This window comes from Mustelus asterias, chromosome 16 (genome assembly GCF_964213995.1).
Source record: "Mustelus asterias chromosome 16, sMusAst1.hap1.1, whole genome shotgun sequence".
NCBI classification, from domain to species: domain Eukaryota; kingdom Metazoa; phylum Chordata; class Chondrichthyes; order Carcharhiniformes; family Triakidae; genus Mustelus; species Mustelus asterias.
This window is the reverse complement of record NC_135816.1, coordinates 9435937-9461671: the sequence shown is the minus strand read 5'-3', so window position 1 is coordinate 9461671 and position 25735 is coordinate 9435937. Positions and strand designations below refer to the sequence as shown.

Sequence of the window (25735 nt, the reverse complement as noted above, 5' to 3'; positions counted from 1 at the left end):
GTAAGTGGGAGTTCTGTTCACAAACAGGGCATATAAAGACACTAACTCAATTTACAAAATAATGGTTGGAATGCGAGTCTTTATAGGTAATCAAGTCTTAAAGATACAGACAATGTCAGTGGAGAGAGGGTTAAGCACAGGTTAAAGAGATGTGTATTGTCTCCAGACAGGACAGTTAGTGGGATTTTGCCAGCCCAGGCAAGTCGTGGGGTTACAGATAGTGTGATATGAACCCAAGATCCCGGTTGAGGCCGTCCTCATGTGTGCGGAACTTGGCTACCAGTCTCTGCTCAGCGACTCTGTGTTGTCGTGTGTCGTGAAGGCCGCCTTGGAGAACGCTTACCCGAAGATCAGAGGCTGAATGCCCGTGACTGCTGAAGTGTTCCCCAACAGGAAGAGAACAAGTTACAGTTCATTTGAACATCAAAGTGACCTTGAGCAGCTTTCAGGAGTTGCTGTTTTAACTTTCTGTATCTGTGTTTCCCTCTTACACACATTTCCCGATAAACCAGAAGAAATTGTAATTCTTTGTGTGAATATCTAGCTCAAGTCTCTGTGATCATGCCGATTTTCAAGGAGAGCCCCACACAACTATTGGAGCAATTTGGACAGCGTAAAGACCCTACTGGAACTTTGAACTTCCCGTATCTCAACTGTATATATCTGCAGGTTGGGACGCTATGTTTCCAGACCATGCTCTGGACACCAGGAGATTTGATCTAATATGTTTTTAATTGCTGAGAAACTATTTATTATTGATATTCAAAGAGATTTGGGTGTTCTATTACAGGAAACACAAGGTTAACCTGCAGGTATGCTAGCCTTTAATGCAAGGAGTGTACAAGAGTAAGGAAGTCTTGCTGCATTGTACCAGAGGGTCAAGCCCTGCCCCCAAATAACACAACTGCCCCTCTGATCACGCCCACCCTCAGCTCACACAATGCAAGCCACAAAAATACAGTGGAGTGCACAAATCACTGCTTCAGTGCTTTTTAATTTATGAAACAAGTCTGTAATTGGTGAATTCAAGTTCAATGCCACAATGTAAGTCAAAAAATACACACATGACAAATCACTCCCCGAGCCTGCCTGGGTTTCCTCCCACAGTCCAAAGACGTGCAGTGTTGATGGATTGGCCACATTAAATGAGTGGGGTTACAGGGATAGGGGGCCGGTGAGGGCCTGGGTAAGATACTCTGTCAGAGAGTTGGTACAGACTCGATGGGCTGAATGGCCCCTTCTTAAATGATTCTAAAGCAAAATACTGCAGGTGCTGGAAATCTGAATAAATGTTGGAAATATTCAACAGCTCAGGCAGCATCTATGTGGAGAAAAACAAGAATTCACCTCCCAGGTTGTTTAGACACAGGAGGTGATGGTTCTTCCAGTCCTCTGGGAGGCGCAGTGGTTTCCGAAGGGAGTTTCCAGTTGCTGGGATCCTCTTGTCCTCTCCAGGTTGTCCTTGGCGCAGGGTTCTCCCCGCTTTACGGCGGTCAGGCCGGCTCCGTGCGACAGTTTTGCGGCCGAGCGGCGGAGTCAGGATGGCGTCGGGGAGCGGGGTGAGTCCGCGGGCCGCCGCCGCCGCTTGCTGCGAGTAACCGGCGGCCGGGAGTGTGCGGGGAGGCCGCGGACTCCGGGCCTACCGCCTGGGAGCCTCGGGCCTGCCGAATAACAGAGGCCCGGCCTCGGGCAACAACTGCCCCGGAATCAACAAACATCAAACCGGGGGGGGGGGGGAGGAGACACTGAGGGGGGTGGGGGGTGGGGGGGGGGAGGAGACACTGAGGGGAGTGAGGGGGGGAGGGGGAGGAGACACTGAGGGGGGGGAGGGGGGGGAGGAGACACTGAGGGGAGTGAGGGGGGGAGGGGGAGGACACACTGAGGGGGGGGGAGGAGACACTGAGGGGAGCGAGGGGAGGGGGAGGAGGAGACACTGAGGGGGGGGAGGGGGGGGAGGAGACACTGAGGGGGGCATAGAATCCCTACAGTGCAGAAGGAGGCCATTCAGCCCATTGAGTCTGCAGCGACAACTATCCCACCCCGGCCCTATCCCCATAACAACCACATATTTATCACGGCCAATCAACCCAACCCGCTCATCTTCCGGACTGTGGGAGGAAACCGGAGCACCCGGAGGAAACCCACGCAGACACGGGGAGAACGTGCAGACACTGCACAGACAGTGACCCAAACCCTGGAATCGAACCCGGGTTCATAGCACTGAGAGGCAGCAGCGCGAACCACTGTGCCACCGTGTATCCCAAACTTGATGGAGAGTAGGGGCTGCATTGACGTGATGGAGAGTAGGGGCCGCATTGACGCGATGGAAAGTAGGGGCCGCACTGACACGATGGAGAGTAGGGGCCGCACTGACACGATGGAGAGTAGGGGCTGCATTGACGCGATGGAGAGTCGGGGCCGCATTGACGTGATGGAGAGTAGGGGCCGCATTGACGCGATGGAGAGTAGGGGCCGCACTGACACGATGGAGAGTAGGGGCCGCACTGACACGATGGAGAGTAGGGGCTGCATTGACGCGATGGAGAGTCGGGGCCGCATTGACGTGATGGAGAGTAGGGGCCGCATTGACGTGATGGAGAGTAGGAGCCACATTGACGTGATGGAGAGTCGGGGCCACATTGACGCGATGGAGAATAGGAGCCACATTGACGCGATGGAGAGTAGGGGCCACATTGACGCGATGGAGAATAGGAGCCACATTGACGCGATGGAGAATAGGAGCCACATTGACGCGATGGAGAGTAGGGGCCGCATTGACGCGATGGAGAGTAGGAGCCACATTGACGTGATGGAGAGTAGGAGCCACATTGACGCGATGGAGAATAGGAGCCACATTGACGCGATGGAGAGTAGGGGCCACATTGACGTGATGGAGAATAGGAGCCACATTGACGCGATGGAGAGTAGGAGCCACATTGACGCGATGGAGAGTAAGGACCACATTGACGTGATGGAGAGTAGGGGCTGCATTGACGCGATGGAGAGTAGGGGCCGCATTGACGCGATGGAGAATAGGAGCCACATTGACGCGATGGAGAGTAGGAGCCACATTGACGCGATGGAGAGTAGGAGCCACATTGACGCGATGGAGAGTAGGGGCCGCATTGACGCGATGGAGAGTAGGGGCCGCATTGACGTGATGGAGAGTAGGGGCCGCATTGACGCGATGGAGAATAGGAGCCACATTGACGCGATGGAGAGTAGGAGCCACATTGACGCGATGGAGAGTAGGAGCCACATTGACGTGATGGAGAGTAGGGGCTGCATTGACGCGATGGAGAGTAGGAGCCACATTGATGTGATGGAGAGTAGGGGCCACATTGACGTGATGGAGAGTAGGGGCTGCATTGACGCGATGGAGAGAAGAGGCCGCATTGACGCGATGGAGAGTTGGGGCTGCATTGACGCGATGGAGAGTAGGGGCTGCATTGACGCGATGGAGAGTAGGGGCTGCATTGACGCGATGGAGAGTAGGGGCTGCATTGACGCGATGGAGAGTAGGAGCCACATTGACGCGATGGAAAGTAGGGGCCACCATAGAACCATAGAAAATTACAGCTCAGAAACTGGCCTTTTGGCCCTTCTTGTCTGTGCCGAACCATTTTATGCCTAGTCCCACTGACCTGCACTTCGACCATATCCCTCCACACCCCCCTCATCCATGAACCCGTCCAAGTTTTTCTTAAATGTTAAAAGTGACCCCGCATTTACCACTTTATCCGGCAGCTCATTCCACACTCCCACCACTCTCTGCGTGAAGAAGCCCCCCCTAATATTCCCTTTAAACATTTCTCCTTTCACCCTTAACCCATGCCTTCTGGTTTTTTTCTCCCCTCGCCTCAGCGGAAAAGCCGGCTTGCATTCACTCTATCTATACCCATCAAAATCTTATACACCTCTATCAAATCTCCCCTCAATCTTCTACACTCCAGGGAATAAAGTCCCAACCTATTCAATCTCTCTCTGTAACTCAGCTTCTCAAGTCCCGGCAACATCCTTGTGAACCTTCTCTGCACTCTTTCAATCTTATTTACATCCTTCCTGTAACTAGGTGACCAAAACTGTACACAATACTCCAAATTCGGCCTCACCAATGCCTTATATAACCTTGATGTGGAGATGCCGGCGTTGGACTGGGGTAAACACAGTAAGAAGTTTAACAACACCAGGTTAAAGTCCAACAGGTTTATTTGGTAGCAAAAGCCACACAAGCTTTCGAGGCTCTGAGCCCCTTCTTCAGGTGAGTGGGAATTCTGTTCACAAACAGAATTTATAAGACACAGACTCAATTTACATGAATAATGGTTGGAATGCGAATACTTACAACTAATCCAGTCTTTAAGAAACAAAACAATGGGAGTGGAGAGAGCATCAAGACAGGCTAAAAAGATGTGTATTGTCTCCAGACAAGACAGCCAGTGAAACTCTGCAGGTCCACGCAACTGTGGGAGTTACAAATAGTGTGACATAAATTCTGATTCTAGGATCGCATGATAAAGACTCAGGAGGAAAAAAGCAGAAATATTTATGTGAAATAGTGTGACATAAACCCAATATCCCGGTTGAGGCCGTCCTTGCGTGTGCGGAACCTGGCTATCAGTTTCTGCTCCGCGACTCTGCGCTGTCGTGTGTCGCGAAGGCCGCCTTGGAGAACGCTTACCCGAATATCAGAGGCCGAATGCCCGTGACCGCTGAAGTGCTCCCCAACAGGAAGAGAACAGTCTTGCCTGGTGATTGTCGAGCGGTGTTCATTCATCCGTTGTCGCAGCGTCTGCATAGTTTCCCCAATGTACCATGCCTCGGGACATCCTTTCTTGCAGCGTATCAGGTAGACAACGTTGGCCGAGTTGCAAGAGTATGTACCGTGTACCTGGTGGATGGTGTTCTCACGTGAGATGATGGCATCTGTGTCGATGATCTTGCCTTCTTGCCTTCAAACAACCGCACAACCTCAAACAGACCATTGTCCGCAGCAAACTACCCAGCCTTCAGGAGAACAGTGACCAAGACACCACACAACCCTGCCACAGCAACCTCTGCAAGACGTGCCGGATCATCGACACAGATGCCATCATCTCACGTGAGAACACCATCCACCAGGTACACGGTACATACTCTTGCAACTCGGCCAACGTTGTCTACCTGATACGCTGCAAGAAAGGATGTCCCGAGGCATGGTACATTGGGGAAACTATGCAGACGCTGCGACAACGGATGAATGAACACCGCTCGACAATCACCAGGCAAGACTGTTCTCTTCCTGTTGGGGAGCACTTCAGCGGTCACGGGCATTCGGCCTCTGATATTCGGGTAAGCGTTCTCCAAGGCGGCCTTCGCGACACACGACAGCGCAGAGTCGCGGAGCAGAAACTGATAGCCAGGTTCCGCACACGCAAGGACGGCCTCAACCGGGATATTGGGTTTATGTCACACTATTTCACATAAATATTTCTGCTTTTTTCCTCCTGAGTCTTTATCATGCGATCCTAGAATCAGAATTTATGTCACACTATTTGTAACTCCCACAGTTGCGTGGACCTGCAGAGTTTCACTGGCTGTCTTGTCTGGAGACAATACACATCTTTTTAGCCTGTCTTGATGCTCTCTCCACTCCCATTGTTTTGTTTCTTAAAGACTGGATTAGTTGTAAGTATTCGCATTCCAACCATTATTCATGTAAATTGAGTCTGTGTCTTATAAATTCTGTTTGTGAACAGAATTCCCACTCACCTGAAGAAGGGGCTCAGAGCCTCGAAAGCTTGTGTGGCTTTTGCTACCAAATAAACCTGTTGGACTTTAACCTGGTGTTGTTAAACTTCTTATTATATAACCTTACCATAACACTCCAACTTTTATACTCGATACTCCGATTTATAAAGGCCAATGTACCAAAGGCACTCTTTACGACCCTATCCACCTGTGACGTCACTTTTAGGGAACTCTGTACCTGTATTCCCAGATCCCTCTGTTCAACTGCACTCTTCAGAGTCCTACCATTTACCGAGTACGTTCTTCTTTGGTTTGTCCTTCCAAAGTGCAATATCTCACACTTGTCTGCGTTAAATTCCATTTGCCATTTTTCAGCCCATTTTTCTAGTTGGTCCAAATCCCTCTGCAAGCTTTGAACACCTTCCTCGCTGTCCACTACACCTCCAATCTTTGTATCATCAGCAAACTTGCTGATCCAATTGACCACATTATCATCCAGACCATTGATATAGATGACAAACAACAATGGACCCAACACCGATCCCTGCGGCACACCACTAGTCACAGGCCTCCACTCAGAGAAGCAATCCTCCACAACCACTCTCTGGCTTCTTCCATTGAGCCAGTGTCTTATCCAATTTACTACCTCCCCATGTATACCCAGCGACTGAACCTTCCTAACTAACCTCCCATGAGGGACCTTGTCAAAGGCCTTGCTGAAATCCAGGTAGACAACATCCACCGCCTTCCCTTCATCCACTTTCCTGGTAACCTCCTCGAAAACTCTAATAGATTGGTCAAACATGACCTACCACGCACAAAGCCATGTTGACTCTCCCTAATAAGTCCCTGTCTATCCAAATATTTGTAGATCCTATCCCTTATCACACCTTCCAATAACTTGCCCACCACCGACGTCAAACTTACTGGCCGATAATTTCCCGGATTTCTTTTGGAACCTTTTTTAAACAACGGAACAACATGAGCCACCCTCCAATCATCCGGCACCTCCCCCGTGAATACTGACATTTTAAATATGTCTGCCAGGGCCCCTGCAAGTTCAACACTAGCTTCCCTCAAGGTCCGTGGGAATACCCTGTCCGGTCCTGGGGATTTATCCACTCATTGACGTGATGGAGAGTAGGGGCCACATTGACGTGATGGAGAGTAGGGGCCATACTGACGCGATGGAGAGTCGGGGCTGCATTGACGCGATGGAGAGTAGGGGCCACATTGACGCGATGGAGAGTAGGGGCCACATTGACACGATGGAGAGTAGGAGCCACATTGACGCGATGGAGAGTAGGAGCCACATTGACGCAATGGAGAGTAGGGGCTGCATTGACGCGATGGAGAGTAGGGGCCACATTGACGGGATGGAGAGTAGGGGCCGCATTGACACGATGGAGAGTAGGAGCCACATTGACACGATGGAGAGTAGGAGCCACATTGACACGATGGAGAATAGGAGCCACATTGACACGATGGAGAGTAGGAGCCACATTGACGCGATGGAGAGTAGGAGCCACATTGACACGATGGAGAGTAGGGGCTGCATTGACGTGATGGAGAGTAGGGGCTGCATTGACGCGATGGAGAGTGGGGGCTGCATTGACGCGATGGAGAGTCGGGGCCACATTGACACGATGGAGAGTAGGGGCTGCATTGACACGATGGAGAGTAGGGGCTGCATTGACACGATGGAGAGTAGGGGCTGCATTGACACGATGGAGAGTAGGGGCTGCATTGACACGATGGAGAGTAGGGGCTGCATTGACACGATGGAGAGTAGGGGCTGCATTGACACGATGGAGAGTAGGGGCTGCATTGACACGATGGAGAGTAGGGGCTGCATTGACACGATGGAGAGTAGGGGCTGCATTGACGCGATGGAGAGTAGGGGCTGCATTGACACGATGGAGAGTAGGGGCTGCATTGACGTGATGGAGAGTAGGGGCCACATTGACGCGATGGAGAGTAGGGGCCGCATTGATGTGATGGAGAGTTGGGGCCGCATTGACGTGATGGAGAGTAGGGGCCACATTGACGTGATGGAGAGTAGGGGCCACATTGACGCGATGGAGAGTAGGGGCCACATTGACGTGATGGAGAGTAGGGGCCACATTGACGTGATGGAGAGTAGGAGCCACATTGACGTGATGGAGAGTAGGGGCTGCATTGACGCGATGGAGAGTAGGGGCTGCATTGACGCGATGGAGAGTAGGAGCCACATTGACGCGATGGAGAGTGGTTGAAGCATAGAGTATGGATATAGTCTCCTATATGGTTGAAGCATAAAGCATTTAAGGGGAAGTTAACAATTACATGACGGAGAAAGGAATTGAGTGTTAATTTGATGTAGTGGGAGGTGGCTTGTTGGAGCATAAACACTGACATAAACTTCAAATTGATCTAGTATCTATGTTTCCTAATTTTAGCTGTTTAGCTCTGATTTTTTGACTATACACCCTGGGTTTAGTCTCCCTATGTTGAAGCACTTATTTCTGTGCTGAAAATACTTTGTCATACCATGTTATTTATAAGCAAAGAACTGAATATTTTCCCGTTTTAAATTGTTTGCAGGATTGAAATGAATCTCATGCTCACTTATTGATTGCATGCTGCCATGTCATCTGGATGATGCACAGCATTAATTACTTTTGTGTAGGCAGATATGGCAACTGAACCATACATAGCACAATTTCACAAGATACGAACCATCAAGGAAATAAAAGGCCAAATTTACTCAAAGTAACATGTTAATAAATAATATTTGCAAGAAAAAGTTCACTTTGGTTAGATGTGAGCATATCCAAAAGCAAGCCCTGATGCTGTCTCAAAAATGAGAAATTTGAACATACGAACAAGTGAAGGCCATTTAGCTCCTTTAGGAAGAACAGCTTCTTCCCTGCTGCGGTCAGACTTTTGAATGGACCTACCTCGCATTAAGTTGATCTTTCTCTACACCCTAGCTATGACTGTAATACTACATTCCGCATTCTCTCCTTTCCTTCTCTATGAATGGTATGCTTTGTCTGTATAGCGCACAAGAAACAATACTTTTCACTGTATCCTAATACATGTGACAATAATAAATCAAGTCCTCAAATCTATTCCCCCAGTTCAATGAGATCATGGCTATTTTTTGCACCTTAACACCATATTATCTGCCTTTGTTCCATATCCGTTATCGTTAATGTTAGATCTATCAATCTCTGTCTTCAAACTGATCTAGTGTTTCCTAATTTCAGCTGTTTGGTTCTGATTTTTTGACTCTGTACCCTAGTTTTAGAGTCCCTAGCAGCAGAAATAGTTTTTCTGGATCCACCCAACCTTAATACAGAAGAACAGAAGAAATAGCTTGAAAAATATGATCAAATCACTCCTTAAACATCTAAATTCCAGGAAGTGCAGGCTCTAGTTTATCTAATTTCTCCTCACAATTTAACGTTTGTAGTTGGTTCTGGAATATATTGTGCTGTTTGCATTAAGTGGAAGAAAACGACCATTTAATGGGACATTATGTTGAGATTTTGGTTCTTCATGATCAAATACTTTAAAGCTGAGGCCTTGAATCTGTCTCAGGATGGAAACAACTCAGCTCATTGCAGGTTTTATGCCCTTATTTCCTGTAAATTGGAAGGTATAGAATGAACATGTAAATCATTAATGTAGTTTGCCTTGGAGATCTTGGTTGGAGAAGCCGGATAAATTGTTCAGGGAAGCTCAGATATTGTGTGAGGCGTATTTTAAAATTCAAGCCTGCAGCTTTGCTGCTGAATTTTGGAATTATCAAGTTAAAAGCAGCCCCCTTGATTGGCTCCCCTTCCTACCACCTTAAACGTACACATCTTGCACTGCTTGATATCTGATTATCCAGGTGTATAACCCAGGGGTGCAAGAAAGGAATGCTTAGTTGATGCGATTCTGGTGTGGTGTGCCCTGGAAACGGGATATAAAAACTCTGTATCGAAGGAGAAAACATAATTTTCCAGATTTTCTAATTATTCTTAAGCATCCTCAACTCACTCAGTGTAATGTAGAAATCTGTTATTTCCAGCATTCTTCTGATCTGGATGATTTTCCCCCTCTGTCCCTATGTCAACTGTAGCCTCTCCATCAGAATGTTGTGGGTTCAAACTCCTCTCTATGTCTGGGGAAGCGTTGCACTGTCAGAGATGCCATTACAGATAAGACATTAAACCTCCTGGGCGATGTAAAATATTCCACGGCATTATGTCAAAGAAAAATAGGAAGTTCTTCTCAATGTCTTGGGGCCAATTTTTATTCCTTGTTCAAATCACTAAGGCAGATTAGTGGTTGTTATCACCTTGCTTTCTGTGAGATCTTGAGTGTGAAGTGGCTCAACTTGCCTATATTATAACAGCGACTTCACTTCAAAAGTACTTAATTAGTTGTAAAGTGCTTTTAGACATCATGTTGTTGTGAAAGGTGCTTTATAAATCCAAGTCTTTCTTTCTCTGCTGCTCAAATTTGTACATGCAGTTGTGGGGCCACAAATAGTTTCTGGGCAGGGTGGGCACTATTGACTGTTTTGATCAGTGCTTTTTCCCCCAGTTTCTATTTTTAACTCTCCTCTCCTTGCTGTGCAGACAAAAAACATGGACTTCCGCAAGAAGTGGGACAAGGATGAGTATGAGAAATTGGCGCAGAAGCGGTTGCAAGAAGAAAGAGAGAAGCGAGATGGTAAGTTGGTGTTTGGAATGGATCTTTCCCTTGAAACAAAACTACCTAGATTTTCCAATTGGTGCCATTTTAAGGTTGACATTAAGCCTTTTAGTTTAGAATGGGTTAAATACTCATTGGAAAATCTCACTGGACAATGAGGAAAGTAATTCTGTTACCTAAAATGCACTCCTAATGCTGATATGTCAGAAGTGCACAGGACATTTGACAATATATCTCCCATGTGGTTACTTTGAGTCCATTTTGAAGTGGTACAGGGATAATTGGTAGAAAACTTAGAGGGAAGTTGAGGATTTATTTTTCATTGAGAATTTATGGAGGTACCCATTTCAAATGGACTTGAACTAACTACATGGGGAATATATTGTCAAACGTCCTGTGTACTTTGACACATCAGCAGTTGCTTCCCACATTGCCCAGTGAGATTTTATCATAGAAATCATCATAGAAACCCTACAGTGCAGAAGGAGGCCATTCGGCCCATCGAGTCTGCACCGACCACAATCCCACCCAGGCCCTACCCCCACATATCTTCCCCGCTAATCCCTCTAACCTACGCATCCCAGGACTCTAAGGGGCAATTTTTTAACCTGGCCAATCAACCTAACCCGCACATCTTTGGATTGTGGGAGGAAACCGGAGCACCCGGAGGAAACCCACGCAGACACGAGGAGAATGTGCAAACTCCACACAGACAGTGACCCGAGCCGGGAATCGAACCCGGGACCCTGGAGCTGTGAAGCAGCAGTGCTAACCACTGTGCTACCGTGCTTATGAAGACAGGTTAGGATTTTACTCATTGGAATTTAGAAGAATGAGAGGTGATCTCATTGCAACATATCAGATTCTTAAAGGGCTTGACAGGGTAAATGCTGAGATGATGTATCCTCTCCTGGGAGAGTCTAGGTCCAGAGGGTGTCAATTTAATACTGAGATAAGGAGGAGTTTCTTCTTGTGGGTTGAGAGTCTTTGGAACTCCTTGCCACAAAGAGTTGTGAGGGCAGAGTCCTTATGTATATTTGAGGCTTAGATAGATTTATGACGCAGGCTCAGTTTGCATTACTTCAGATTGGTTTGGGCACCAGGAAGGATGTCAAAACCTTGGAGAGGTGCAAATGTTTCAATTTTTGTGTCTGTAAGTGACTGATCTGATTAATTTTATGCAGGAGTTATTTTGGAGTAACGTGTAGCTAGTTCCACATCCTCATGCTTTCCCTCTCTGTTTCAGCAAAGCCCCCAGTACCAATCAAACGTGAGCTCCTTCGTCACAGAGATTATAAAGTGGATTTGGAATCCAAATTGGGGAAAACCATCGTCATCACAAAGACAACACCCCAGTCTGAAATGGGAGGGTGAGTGCTGTGTTTCACACTCCATTTCTTTTTTCTTTCCTCCTCTGTAGATACTGTGATCAGAATTTTCTTGTCCCGCCTGCCACGGGAATCGTAGCGGGCGGAGGGCGGACCATGCAAAATTCCATTGACCTCGGGCAGGATTTTCCGGTTTTGGGCAAGCGCAGCCGGAAAATCCCGCCCTGTGAGAGGTGGGGTGGGGTGAAGGAGGAGGGTTGGTGGTGGAGACACTGTTCCATCAGAACCAGTCTGCCCACCCTTTTCTGTTACCTCAACCCAACGATCACCGCTCTTTACAGTGCGTAGAGTTCCTTGTCTTTTTGGGGATACAATTTGCAGATTGAGAATTGGGACAAATTAGTCCTGTATTGCATATGGGCTAAGAGTTAGCAGCGGCTGAATGGATTTCACTCTCCCCTTTGAGTTAGAAGGTTGTGGGTTTATGTCCCCAGTGCAGAGGCTTTCTAATATTTTATTCTGATAAAACCTCCATCAGTTTAGTTCAGTGCATCTTTTGCCCATTTGTTGCATTGCAGGATAGACTGAACATGAATCTTGTGCACATGTGCAGTGGAGATATAATTCCATTATTTCAGAAAGGTGAGAAAGAGAGTAACTGGGGATTACAGACCCATTGTCTAACATCAGTTGTGAGGAGGTTTTTGGAATCTACATTTAAGGACAACATGTCTAAACCCTTAGAGAAATTTAAGCGCCAACTTGGGTTTGTAAAAGATAGGGTCAGGCCTGTTGAACCTCATTGATTTGTTTGAGGAACTAACTAAAATAGTAGGCAGGGTAATTAGGTAATTCGCATCCAGAAAGCATTCAGTAAAGTTCCACGTAAGAGACTGTTAGCTAAAGTTAAAGAACAAAGAAAACTACAGCACAGGAACAGGCCCTTCGGCCCTCCAAGCCTGCACCGACCATGCTGCCTGTCTGAACTAAAATCCCCTACCCTTCTGGGGACTATATCCCATCCTATTCATGTGTTTGTCAAGACGTCCCTTAAAAGTCACTATCGTATCTGCTTCCACTACCTCCCCCACTCATGGAATAGCAGGCAAGTTATTTCCCTGGTTAGGTAATAGAATCAGTAAGAAGTCTAACAACACCAGGTTAAAGTCCAACAGGTTAACATAGGTGATAGAAGACAGAGTAGAGATAATGGCTACGTACTCAAGGGACACGTTATGTACATGAAGATTTCTGCTGGATCTTCAAGTATTCATAGAGAACCGTAATACCCAAGTTTGTTGATGGCAGAATAAGTAGTGCAGGCAGGAGCACAATGGGGCGTTGATAAAGCAAGTGGGTAAAAGCATGGCAGATGGCTTTCAACACAGCTAAGTGTGAGGTCATCTATTTTAGGTCAGAAAGGAGAAATCTGAATAAGTGCTAAGTATTGAAAAGTTAGAAATAGTGGTCTAATGAGATTTCGGGGTTTGTGTACACATCACTAAGATTTAGTAGTTGGGTACCAAATATAACCAGCCTAATGAACGTTAGTCTTTATACACTAGAGGGTTAGGATATAAAGGGCAGGATGTTTTGTTACAGCTACACAAAGCTCTGGTCAGTTGATGTTTGGCATACCGTATACTCTATCAATTCTGGATATTGTACCTTAAGATATATTCGCTTTAGAAATAGCACAGTGCTGATTCATCGGAATGTTAGTTGTGTTGCAGAGATTGAATTATGAGGAGAAATTACGTAACCTAGGATAGTTTTGTCTGGAATTGAAGGTTAAGGGTGATTTGAGCTTATTTATTTGGGTATCGAAACTAAATGATAGGATAGTTAGGAACTTTTTCTGCTGATAGATGAGTCTAGAAGGAGCCAGGTATAACAAAACCAGACAGCAGCTAGGAAACACTTCCTCAGTGTCACAACCCTCTGGGATATCTGCCCGTCTATATTTCTGGTCTGTTGTGCATCTCAGGTTTGAATTGCACCGTAAGGAGTCTAACAACACCAGGTTAAAGTCCAACAGGTTTATTTGGTAGCAAACACCACTAGCTTTCGGAGCGCTGCTCCTTCGTCAGATGGAATGGAAATCTGCTTTAACCTGGTGTTGTTAGACTCCTTACTGTGTTTACCCCAGTCCAACGCCGGCATTTCCACATCTTGAATTGCACCACCACGGGTGGCCTGTCTAAACTCTGGAATTCCCTCCCTACACCCCATTGCCTCTCTCTCTCTCGCTTTCCCCTTTAAAAGGCACTCCTTAAAATCTACTTCTTTGACCAAGCTTCCTATCATCTGACCTAATGTCTCTGTGGTTCTGTGTTATATTAGTTTTATACCCTCTGACGTTTTATTACATCAAAAGTGCTATATAAAGTAAGTTGTCGTTCATACAACAGAAGAAATGTGGAGCTTGCTCCCAGAAGAAAAAAACAGTAGATGCTAGTGCAGTTAATCATTTTAAATGATTTTTGCTAGCCGAGTGCTTAGAGGGGTGTGGTGCCAAAGCAAGTGCATGGAGTTAAGATGCAAATGTGATGATTTCATCGAGTGACAGAACGAGACTTAGGGGGCTGAATGGCCTTTTTCTGTTTCTGTGGAATACAAAACAATATAACTGAGTTGCTTGGCAAAGGTATTTTTTTTCCTCCCACTGTCTCCTGTCTTAAGCTTATTTTGTGTATGGTTTCTCGACAGATATTACTGCAATGTTTGTGACTGTGTTGTGAAGGATTCCATTAATTTCCTGGATCACATCAATGGCAAAAAACGTAAGTAAGCCGTATGGAAATGGGTGGCAGATGATAGCAGTGGAGCTGTAGATATGTGTTCTTTAATAAACACAATTGGATCTAACCTGGTCACTGCAGAATGTTATTTATTATGGAGGGCCATCATTGGTTCTGCTTGATATATTGGTGATGGCGACAATACACTATAGGGAAAAAAGTATCTCAATTTTGTGCAATGCTCTTAATTCAACAGAATGGTCAGTGACCAGAGGACACAGATTTAAAGTCATTGGCAAAGGAACTAGAGGCGAAACGAGGAGATATTTTTCATGTGACGAATTGTTGCACTTTCTAAGAGAGCTGAGGAAAGAGATTCACTGGTAATTTTCAAAAGGGAATTGAAAGGGAAAAACAATATTCTGCAGGGCTGCAGGGAAAAGGCAGGGGAATGCGATTAATTGGATAGTTCTTTCTCAGAGTCAGCGCAGGCGGGATGAACCGAATAGTCACCTCCTGTGCTGTATGATCTATGGTTCTATGAGCCAAGTTGCTACCATCTCTACCGCCAGAAATGTCAGAGCTGGAACGTCCAGTAATTTACCCCAGTATCATAAAACTCAGAATAAATCACCGGGTACAGCCAACATGTAGAAGGACAGTGCTGTTCAGCAGCATTCTGGTCAGAACACCACCTCGTGAGTTTTCAACGCCCATCCGAACTTTGAACTGTGCCTGTTCAAGAATACTTTTTCAGATTGTCTGCCAGGAGAATTTGTGGGGTATGCTGAAATAAAATGGTGTTTTATTCTTACAGTTAGAGAACGTTTTGTATTGGAGGTCACAGAGATGGCTAGTGTGTGCCAGTAACAGAAGAAATAAGAACATAAGAAGTAGGAGTGGGCCATCTGGCCCCTTGAGCCTGCTCCGCCATTCAATAAGATCATGGCTGATCTTTTCATGGACTCGGCTCCACTTACCCGCCCGCTCACCATAACCCTTAATTCCTTTACTGTTCAAAAATTTATCTTTGTCTTTAAAAACATTCAATGAGGTAGCCTCAACTGCTTCACTGGGCAGGGAATTCCACAGATTCACATTGGGTGAAGAAGTTCCTCCTCAACTAAGTTCTAAATCTGCTCCCCCTTATTTTGAGGCTATGCCCCCTAGTTCTGGTTTCACCCACCAGTGGAAACAACCTCCCTGCTTCTATCTTCATCATTTTATATGTTTCTATAAGATCTCCCCTCATTCTTCTAAATTCCAATGAGTATAATCTAAAGTCCAAGCTTATTTATTCGTCACAAGTAAGGCTTATATTAACACTGCAATGAAGTTACTGTGAAATTCCCCTAGTCGCCACACTACGGCGCCTGTTCGGGTCAATGCACCTAACCAGCACATCTTTTGGACTGTGGGAGGAAAACGGAGCACCCGGAGGAAACCCACGCAGAAGCGGGGAGAATGTGCAAACTCCACACAGATAGTAACCCAAGCCGGGAATCGAACCCAGGTTCCTGGTGCTGTGAGGCAGCAGTGCTAACCATTGTGCCGTCCCAGTCTACTCAGACTCTCTTCATAAGCCAACCCTCTCAACTTTGGAATTAACCCAGTGAATCGCCTCTACACCCCTTCCAGTGCCAATATATCCTTTCTCAAGTAAGGAGACCAAAACTGTACACAGTACTCCAGGTGTGGCCTCACCAGCACTTTATACAGCTGCAACATAACCTCGCTGTTTTTAAACTCAATCCCTCTAGCAATGAAGGACAAAATTCCATTTCCCTTCTTAATTACCTGCTGCACCTGCAAACCAACTTTTTGTGATTCATGCACAAGGACACCCAGGTCCCTCTGCACAGCAGCATGCTGCAATTTTTTACCATTTAAATGGAGATGTCAAAATGATAGGAGAAGCAGGGAATGGCTGAATGATGGGAGAAACAGGGCAGGGGAGATGTCACCTAGATTGGACAGACAGTTTGGGAATCTTGATAATGGGAGAGGTAGGAGGGTGTCACGGTTTGCTCACCCATGTGACCTTATTGACTACAGTAGCAATTGAGAGAAACTCGATAGAGTAGATGAAGAACTGGTCAAGATGCAGTTGAAGGTAATGAGAATGGATAGTGTTGCAATAGTTATTATCCAATGACTTCTCACTCGATATGTTGCAGTTGAACTAAAACAAACACCTTTTTTTTAATAAAAACAGATTGCAATAAATGTGTTTGTGAGACACACACTTTTACATGAATTGGTTTGATATGTTTTTTTTATCTGATTAGATAGAAATGCACTGGCGCAGTTGTAATAAATTTCAATTCGTTGATGTGTCTTTTCAAGGAATAAATGAGATGAACCAATGTCTTCCTCTCCATGCATGGGAGAGGTCAGGATGGGACTAGGGAGAGGTCAGGACGGGACCAGGGCGATGGGAGAGGTCGGGATGGGACCAGGGCGATGGGAGAGGTCAGGGTGGGACCAGGGCGATGGTAGAGGTCAGGATGGGACCGGGGCGATGGGAGAGGTCAGGGTGGGACCAGGGCGATGGTAGAGGTCAGGATGGGACCAGGGCGATGGGAGAGGTCAGGGTGGGACCAGGGCGATGGGAGAGGTCAGGGTGGGACCAGGGCGATGGGAGAGGTCAGGATGGGACCGGGGCGATGGGAGAGGTCAGGGTGGGACCAGGGCGATGGTAGAGGTCAGGATGGGACCAGGGCGATGGGAGAGGTCAGGGTGGGACGAGGGAGAGGTCAGGATGGGACCAGGGCGATGGGAGAGGTCAGGATGGGACTAGGGAGAGGTCAGGATGGGACCAGGGTGATGGGAGAGGTCAGGATGGGACCAGGGTGATGGGAGAGGTCAGGATGGGACCAGGGTGATGGGAGAGGTCAGGATGGGACCAGGGTGATGGGAGAGGTCAGGACGGGACCAGGGCGATGGGAGAGGTCAGGACGGGACCAGGGCGATGGGAGAGGTCAGGATGGGACTAGGGAGAGGTCAGGATGGGACTAGGGAGAGGTCAGGGTGGGACCAGGGCGATGGGAGAGGCGGGGACAGGGGTTGCTTTGACTTAGCGAAGAACGAGGGTGCTGATCGCCGAATTTCTCAGAGGAAGAGGAAGTCTGCGACCATGTAGCAGAGGCAGTAGCAGAGGGCGGGGAGTGTGCAGAAGAGAAGTTGCCCAGAATAACAGGAGTTCTGAGTGAAGAGATTGAAACCACTGGCGAGCGCTGGTACTCGCAGTGAAAATGAGGGAATGTAGTTGGGCTGAATGCTGCTGTTGCTGCTGAGAAAGTTTCTGTAACTTTCACCTGGGAGGATTCCAGCTCATTGAGGATAGATATGATTTAATTTTGAAGCAGCTTTTTTTCTATCCGGCTGTTTCTACCCCCTCCTCCCCTGTAGTGGGGTTTTGTACCCCCCATTCCAGGAGCAAGGAGCCATTCTTCATGTGAGAATTTAAACAATATTTAATTTTTGGTTATGGGGAGGCATGGGATTGATATCACAAACAGCTCTGATGCTGACTTCACTTTGGTCAGCTATGGGTATTGTCCAGCCAGGAGAGTGAATCTGAGCTGGTTATCACCGATTTTCCCCCCATGAGTTTATTTATTAGTGTTACAAGTGGGCTTACATTAACACTGAAATGTGGAAAATCCCCTAGTTGCTACACTCCGGTGCCTATTTGGGTACACTGAGGGAGAATTTAACATGGCCGATGCACCTAACCAGCATGTCTTTCAGACTGAGAGAGGAAACCAGAGGAAACCCATGCAGACACGGGGAGAACGTGCAGACTCCGCACAGTCACCCAAGCCAGGAATCAAACCGAGGTCCCTGAAGCTGAGAGGCAGCAGTGCTAACCACTGCCACCGTGCCGCCACTAGTATCATATTGCACTGACATTGAGGCCAATTCTAGCTTGTTGCCTTCGGCTAACTTTAAAGGCATCAATGAATATAGTTGGACCTACTGGCCTGTATGGATTTAGTGTTACACTTGTCAGGACCTTTGAGCACTGGTCCACCAAAGGAGCCTGGGAAGCATATTAACTCCAGATGATAGTTGTGTTATTAGATGATAGTTCTGCACATTAACTTCAGATGATAGACACTGTTCTGTGGTCTGCTGGACTTAGAGAACCCGGTGGTCCCAGGTTATTTTACCCCAAAAGAAATATGGAACACCCATGTGGTTCAGATGATCTGGCACTTGCTTTGATGTGTATTGTTTTTCTGACTTCTACATTGAAAAATGAAAAGGAATCTAATGGTTTGGCACAGTCCCAGGAGATAGAATGCTCATATCCACTATTAAGCTGGAGCGTTTTGTCATGCTGACAGTGTAGGCTATTAAAGACAGCTTATTTACTTCATAGAATTGGCTGCTTGTTCACAGTGGAAATTGGATCCAGTTCAGTGCTGATCAGAAGCGCAATTAAAACTCCACAGTGTTCGAAAAGCACATTCCAAGAGAGCCAAGATACAATCCGGAGCCTGAACATCACATTCTAGTCAGGCACAGGGAGTTTACTGGCAATTACAGTGGGATGAATGGAGATTCTGGTCCAAAAACCTGTGTACGTGTGATGGTTGTTTTAGATTAGAGTCTGGGACACTTTAAGCTGAGCATTAGTTTAGTGTGGTCCAATTCATGAAAGGAATATGGATTCTCATGTAAATTAGGCTACATTCCCATTTTAATTGACAAACTTTGGCTGTTTTTGCGAGGGTTTTAACAAAGGTTTCTATCTCTTTTCCCCCAGTGCCCCGACATCCTACTACAGATTCAGTGGACGGTCATTTAGTCAGAATGTCTTTCCTATTAGGCATTTGTTCTAATGGCATCACCAGGCATTTTAATTAAATTGATGAAATATGAGTTTAGAATAATCCTGGGAGGGGCAATGGAAAATGTTGAAATCTCTGGAGCAGGTTTTATATAGATTTACATTTCGTTTCATTTAAACCAGAGAGTAGGCCAGTCAGTGCCTTTTAAACTCACTGCAGCTGAGCCTACATTGTACAGATGCCACCAGAAGCTAGCAATTTTGTGCTGTCTGTTTTAGAGAATGATGCTGCATGCCAGGAGGCTGTGCTGACTCTTTGAAAGAGCTATCCAGTTTAGAGCCACTCTCCTGCTCATTGTCCCACAGTCCAGCAAAAGTGTCCTATTCCCGGTATTTACCCAGTTCCTTTCTTAAAATTTGCTGTTAAATCTGCTTCCAACAGCCTTTCAGGCAGCGCGTTCCAGGTTGTAACAATTTCTGGGTAAACGCATGACTCTTGTGCCACTTGCACAGGAGGGAGTCCGAATACAACAGTTATTCTCACCTGGTTATGGATTGAGAGGGCTTAATATCTGTATTACAGTGATCTCTTTCTCCTCTAAAGTGACCAAAATGGTGAGATAATGAAACTGGTAACAAGGAAAGTCTTTGCCTTTTGTCATGACATACTGTAAATGCAGGGAGCAGAAATGAGTCACGCAGAGGGTGGTGAGTGTCAGGCTGCCAGAGACAGTAGTAGAGGCGGGTACAATTTTGTCTTTTAAAAAGCATTTAGACAGTTACATGGATAAAATTGGTATAGAGGGATATGGGCCAAATGTGGGCAATTGGGACTAGCTTAATGGTTTAAAAAAGGGGGCGGGTGGACAAGTTGGGCCGAAGGGTCTGTTTCCATGCGGTAAACCTCTATGACTGAGTCATTCAGCCTCTTGAATCAGTTCCATCATTCTGTTAGATCATGGTTGATCTGTTTCTTTATTCTATTTAACTGGGTTCTGTAATTCTTGACATCTGGCCTAACAACAATCTTTCAATCTCATCTTGACATTTTAGTTGACCCGAAGCCTCGAAAGTTTTGGAGGTGAGCGTTCCAGATTTCCACCGCCCTTTGAATGAGGAATTGCTTCTTGCCATCCTAAACGGCCAAGCTCTGAGCTTACAATTGTACCCTGCTGTTTTTATACTTGCTCTGATGTGGAGATGCCGGCGTTGGACTGGGGTAAACACAGTAAGAAGTCTCACAACACCAAGTTAAAGTCCAACAGGTTTATTTGGTAGCACAAGCCACTAGCTTTCAGAGCGCTGCCCCTTGAAGGGATTGTGAGACTTCTTACTGTTTATACTTGCTCACCAGGGGAGATGTTTTCTCTCACTCTCTTTGTCCCCTATTGAATCGCTTTATCAATTTAAACATCTGTTAGACCAGTCCTCAACCATCTGAAGTCCAGGGAATACAAGCTAATTTTATCTAACCTGTCCTCACTATTTACCATTTAAAGCTGGTATCATTCTGGTATGTTGGCCTTGTGCTCTCATGCAGCCCCTTTCCTGATGTGTGGTGCCAGTACTGAATGCAGTGCTGATTGCGAGTAGGTTACAAATATATATTCTTGTTTGTCCATTCACAAGTGTAAAAATCACATTTAGGTGTATCTGCAGGCCAGTGCGTTCTGCTACCCGACCCAGTTTGACGATGCTGTTTTTGCTCGACAGACCAACGGAATCTGGGAATGTCAATGAAGGTGGAGCGCTCAACACTGGACCAAGTAAAGAAACGGTTTGAGATCAATAAAAAGAAAATTGAGGAAAAGCAAAAGGAGTACGATTTTGAGGAGCGCATGAAAGAACTCCGGGAGGAGGTAAGACCCGTTGGGAGTGGGATAAGAGGATCATGATTATGTTTATCTTGGGTGGGTAATTGTGTGGCAATTTTGCATCATGTTGCCATATAAATGCAGAAGACTGTCCCTCAGAAACCGATTATGTGGTCATCATCTCATTGCTGCGAGGGGGCGCTTGTCCTGTGCAAATTGACTGCTCTGTTTCCTGCCTTTCAGCAGTGATTCCGCCTCAGAACAAGTACCTACTGTAAAGTGCTTTGGGTTGTCCTGAGGTTGTGAAAGGTTATATACAAATGCAAGTTCTTTTTATTCCCCACTGTTGGTTACTCAAATTGAATCTTAACTGTTCTTTGGTGAGAGGTTTATTGCGATGCTTAGTTGTTTTACTGAAGCTCCCTCAATGCTCCAGCTAAACGTTCAGTGCTGAGTTAAACTATAGACACGAGCAAGACCTCAGCTTTGATCCCAGCGCTGTGCTGAGCTGGCTAATCATGCTTGGTGAGGAATATGTCACAGACTTGGCTTTTGCTTGCTATTTTTTTTAAATCACCCCCACCTTGAGTCCGTGAGGATAATAATGTACCAGCAGTGAATCGAAGCCTTGTAAAAAGGACAACAGCTTTAATACAGAAAATACACTGCTGTTACATTCATTATTTAAAAAAAATTTGGGTTAATGTTTCGACAAAGCTTGAAGTGCTCGTCTTTCTTTTCTCTTCCAGACGCTGTCAGAACTGTTGTATATTTCCAGTGGTTTCCCTTTGGCATTTTGCAGCCTTTCCTTTTTAAATCCTTTTTCTTCCAAACTTCAACTTTTCTTTCACTTTTTAAGTAGACGAAGCAAAAGCTAGAGCCAATAAATATAAGATAATCTCTAATAAGTCTCATAGAAAATTCAAGAGAAATGCCCCGAGGCCCCTGATATAAATTGCAAGATGATTCTCCATTTTGCAAGATGTGCTTTAACATTTGAAGAGAATATATTTTTCTGATGCTAGTTTGGATGTATTATTTTTTTGACTGCAAATGCTGTTTCAACTCCACACACACACAAAGCCCTAATGCCCAGCCAGGATTCACATCAACCCAGCCAGAATTCACATCAGCTCTTATGTTATCAGTTTTGGCGATGGAGGACTAGAGATAATATTTAACAAGTGTGTATGTATGTTCTGGAGAGTTAGGGGGCAGAACGGAGATTCTGGTACATTGTATTGAAGCCCTGGAGGTGTTTTTAATGATCTTATTGACTTGAAGTTGGTTAAATTGCCTCCATTTGGCAGCAAGATCCAGTGACGCAAAATCTTACATTGAACAGTCCCAGCTGCTTCTTGTGCCTGACAACCGTGGAGGCAAAAGGAGGTGGAACATGTTTCACTTCACCTGTGCAATTAGGAGTGCTGGGATCATGACGAGTTGTGAAATTGGCTTTGATTAAAGTGGCTTATTTTGTGGGCTGAGGAAATAATCAAGAGCAGTCAGATTATCATTAAAAACCGAATTGGGTCATTGAGACGTTGGATTTGTGTTTCTGACAGAACTGTGGATGGAATCACAAATTTAATTTGCGCACCCACCCGCCCAAGCAAAACTCAGCTAAAAAATTCCAAGTAATGAAACTGGAATTTGACAACCTGAGCATGAATCAGTAATCACAGAATCTCTACAGTGCAGAAGGAGGCCATTTGGCCCATCGAGTCTGCACAGACAACAATCCCACCCAGGCCTCTCCCTGTAATTCCACATATTTACTCCACAAATCCCCCTAATCTAAGCATCCCGGGACATTAAAGGTCAACTTAGCATGGCCAATGAACCTAACCCGCACATCTTTGGACTGTGGGAGGAAACCAGAGCACCCGGAGGAAACCCACGCAGACACACAAAGCATGTGCAAACTCCGCACAGTGATCCAAGCTGGGAATGGAATTCAGGTCCCTGGAGCTGTGAGGCAGCAGTGCTAACCACTGTACTACCGTGCCACCCAATCCTAATGTAATTCCTGAAACATCAAGTACAATCCATTAACCAGCAGCCCTACCCTTGTTTGTTGAATCATCAGTTAAGGTTCTCCACTCTTCTCACTTTGTCTAATTTCTCATTCCCGGTTTTATGATGAGAATTTTGAAATTCTTTCCCTGTTTTCAGATCACATGGCCTGACATCAAGTCATAGAGTTTTACAGCAGAAAAAGACCCCCTTCGGCCCATTGTCTGTGCCGGCCATCAAGCACCTAACTATTCCAGTCCCATTTTCCAGCACTTGGTCCATAGCGTTGTATGCTATGGCCTCACCCTATCTCCTCATCTAGCCTTTAGCCCTTTCCAGATTTGTGCACCTCCCCAGTTCTGGCTTGTGTACTCCTAATTTCATCGCTCCTCTGTTGTTGGCAATGCCTGGAGCTCTGGAATATTTCCCTATACCAGTGCCTTGCCACCTCTTCCACTCCTCGTGTATGATGCTCCTCAAAACTTCCTTTTTGACCAAGTCCACCTGCCCTGCTATATCCTTATGTTGCTCAGTACCAAAGGTTTGTCTGATGTGCTCCTGTGGAACATCTTGCAATGTTACGGGTGGTATATAAATGCAGGTTGTGTTGTTGTAGGAAGAGAAAGCGAAGGCATACCGAAAAGAGAAGCTGAAGGAGAAGAAGCGGAAAGCGGAGGAGGAGCTGACATTTGAGGAGGATGACGAGATGGCGGCAGTGATGGGATTTTCAGGCTTTGGTTCATCAAAGAAGAGCAGCTGACCGACCCCACCAGACTGACACAAGACATCCTTTTATTGACTCTTCTTTTTCCCCTTGCTGCCCCTTTTTATTTCTCCTCCCATCCCTGCACCCCAGTTGAGTGGGATTGTGCACTGCGTGAATGAAGATGTGTTTATTAATAAAGGATTATTCTGTTAAAAGTTACAAGCACCCCATTTCTCCAGGACCTTTTCACTGAAAAGTTTCAGATGCGTTCAGAAGGTTGCCTGGCTTTTGGTTCCAGCTGTTCCATGCTTTGGGAACGGTGAGGAGGAAGCCATTTAACTCCCTCAGCTTGTTCCACCTTTTAAAGAGATCATGGCTGATATGTAACAAAAACAGAAAGTGCTGGAAAATCTCAGCCGATCTGACAGCATTTGTGGAGTGGGAACAGAGCTAATGTTTCAAGTCTGGCTGCTTTAGCTCTGCTCTCTCTCTCCACAGATGCTGTCAGACCTGCTGGGATTTTCCAGCATTTTATGTTTTTGTTTCAGATTCCAGCACCCGCAGTAATTTTTATCTTATGGCTGATGTGTATCTTGGTTTTCTTTTGTTAAAAGTGCTGCCCCTGCAGGTTGTGTGAACAGGTAATCTACAGGCAAAGAATGACTCTTATTCAGACTCTGGTCTGTGCTGGTTTGGATGATCACAGCCAGGGCAATGTCTTGGGTGCTCCACTTGGGTAAAGGAGGGGATAATCAGGCAAGGTTCCCACTTAGTGTTAATTTTGTAGTGATCCTCTCAGTATGTAAGTCTGAGCTGTCACATGTGCCTGAATGTGCGCTGTCACATGAGAAATGGCCACTTGGTGAAGGGGTCCTGACCTTCCCTGACATCGAAACCAGAAACTCAATAACTATTATTGATTTGGTTTTATTAAATTCTCTCCATTTCTGATTCAGGTGGACAGTATTAACTCTTAAACTCGACCAGCTGATCTGAAGCAATTCGAGGAACTCATTTCAGTTGCTCTTTGTTTATAAGGCAGAGATTCAAAAGTCGTGCTACAAGAATGAAGTTATAAAGTCCTTTTCTAAGCTTCTCAGATTCATTGCTGTCTGTTATTTTCTATGACATTTGCAATCTTTGTAAAGTTTGAACACAAATGTTCATGTTGCATTACACATCTGATTGCTAAACTTGACAAGCTCTTCCTTGTTGCTCAATAGGTCAATGTGTGTCCGTGTTTATGCAGTACTGACTCGACCAATATATAGCGGATTTCAATAGCTGCCTATTAAGTTGGCCAATCTCAATTGGAGCCAATTGACCTCCAGAACTCTGGGTTGCATGCCGATTGAAAGAAATCAAAATGGATTCCTGATCCTCAACGGCACAGTGGTTAGCACTGCTGCCTCTCTGTGCCAAGGACCCGGGTTCAATTCTGACCATGCACATTATCCCCGTGTCTGCATGAGTTTCCTCCCGCTATTCTAAGATGTGCGGGTTAGGTTGATTAGCCACACTAAATTGACCCTAGTGTCAGGGGATTGACAGGGTAAATATGTGGGGTTACGGGAATAGGGCCTGGGTGGGATTGTGGTCAGTACAGACTCGATGGGCCGAATGGCCTCCTGTACTGTAGGGATTCCATGATTCGCATCAATCTTGGTCTGAAATGATCTGATAATGCTCTTTCCCCATATCACTTTTTCCCCCTTTTTCATGTATGTATTTTGAAAGTTACTGCTGAATCTGTTTCCACTTCCCTATTGGGCAGTGCATTCCAGATTACACAACTAGGTGTGTAAAAAAAAAAGAAAAAACTTCTTACTCCTCTGTGGCTCTTTTGTCACTTATTTTAAATTTCATGGCCCATGTTTTTGAGAATGATCTTCAAATGAAACATTGATTGGCAC

At 45.9% G+C, this 25735-nt stretch overlaps 1 protein-coding gene across 1 annotated transcript; it reads left to right on the top strand.

Annotated features, from left to right (window-relative positions):
* Positions 1–1466: 1466 nt before the first annotated feature.
* zmat2 (zinc finger, matrin-type 2) lies at positions 1467–24917 on the top strand. The gene is made up of 6 exons (XM_078231755.1): positions 1467–1559; positions 10344–10437; positions 11666–11789; positions 14457–14530; positions 21000–21145; positions 23733–24917. Exons 1-6 carry the CDS (start codon positions 1542–1544, stop codon positions 23874–23876), a joined length of 600 nt encoding a protein of 199 aa, XP_078087881.1. The 5' UTR covers positions 1467–1541; the 3' UTR covers positions 23877–24917.
* Positions 24918–25735: the final 818 nt, after the last annotated feature.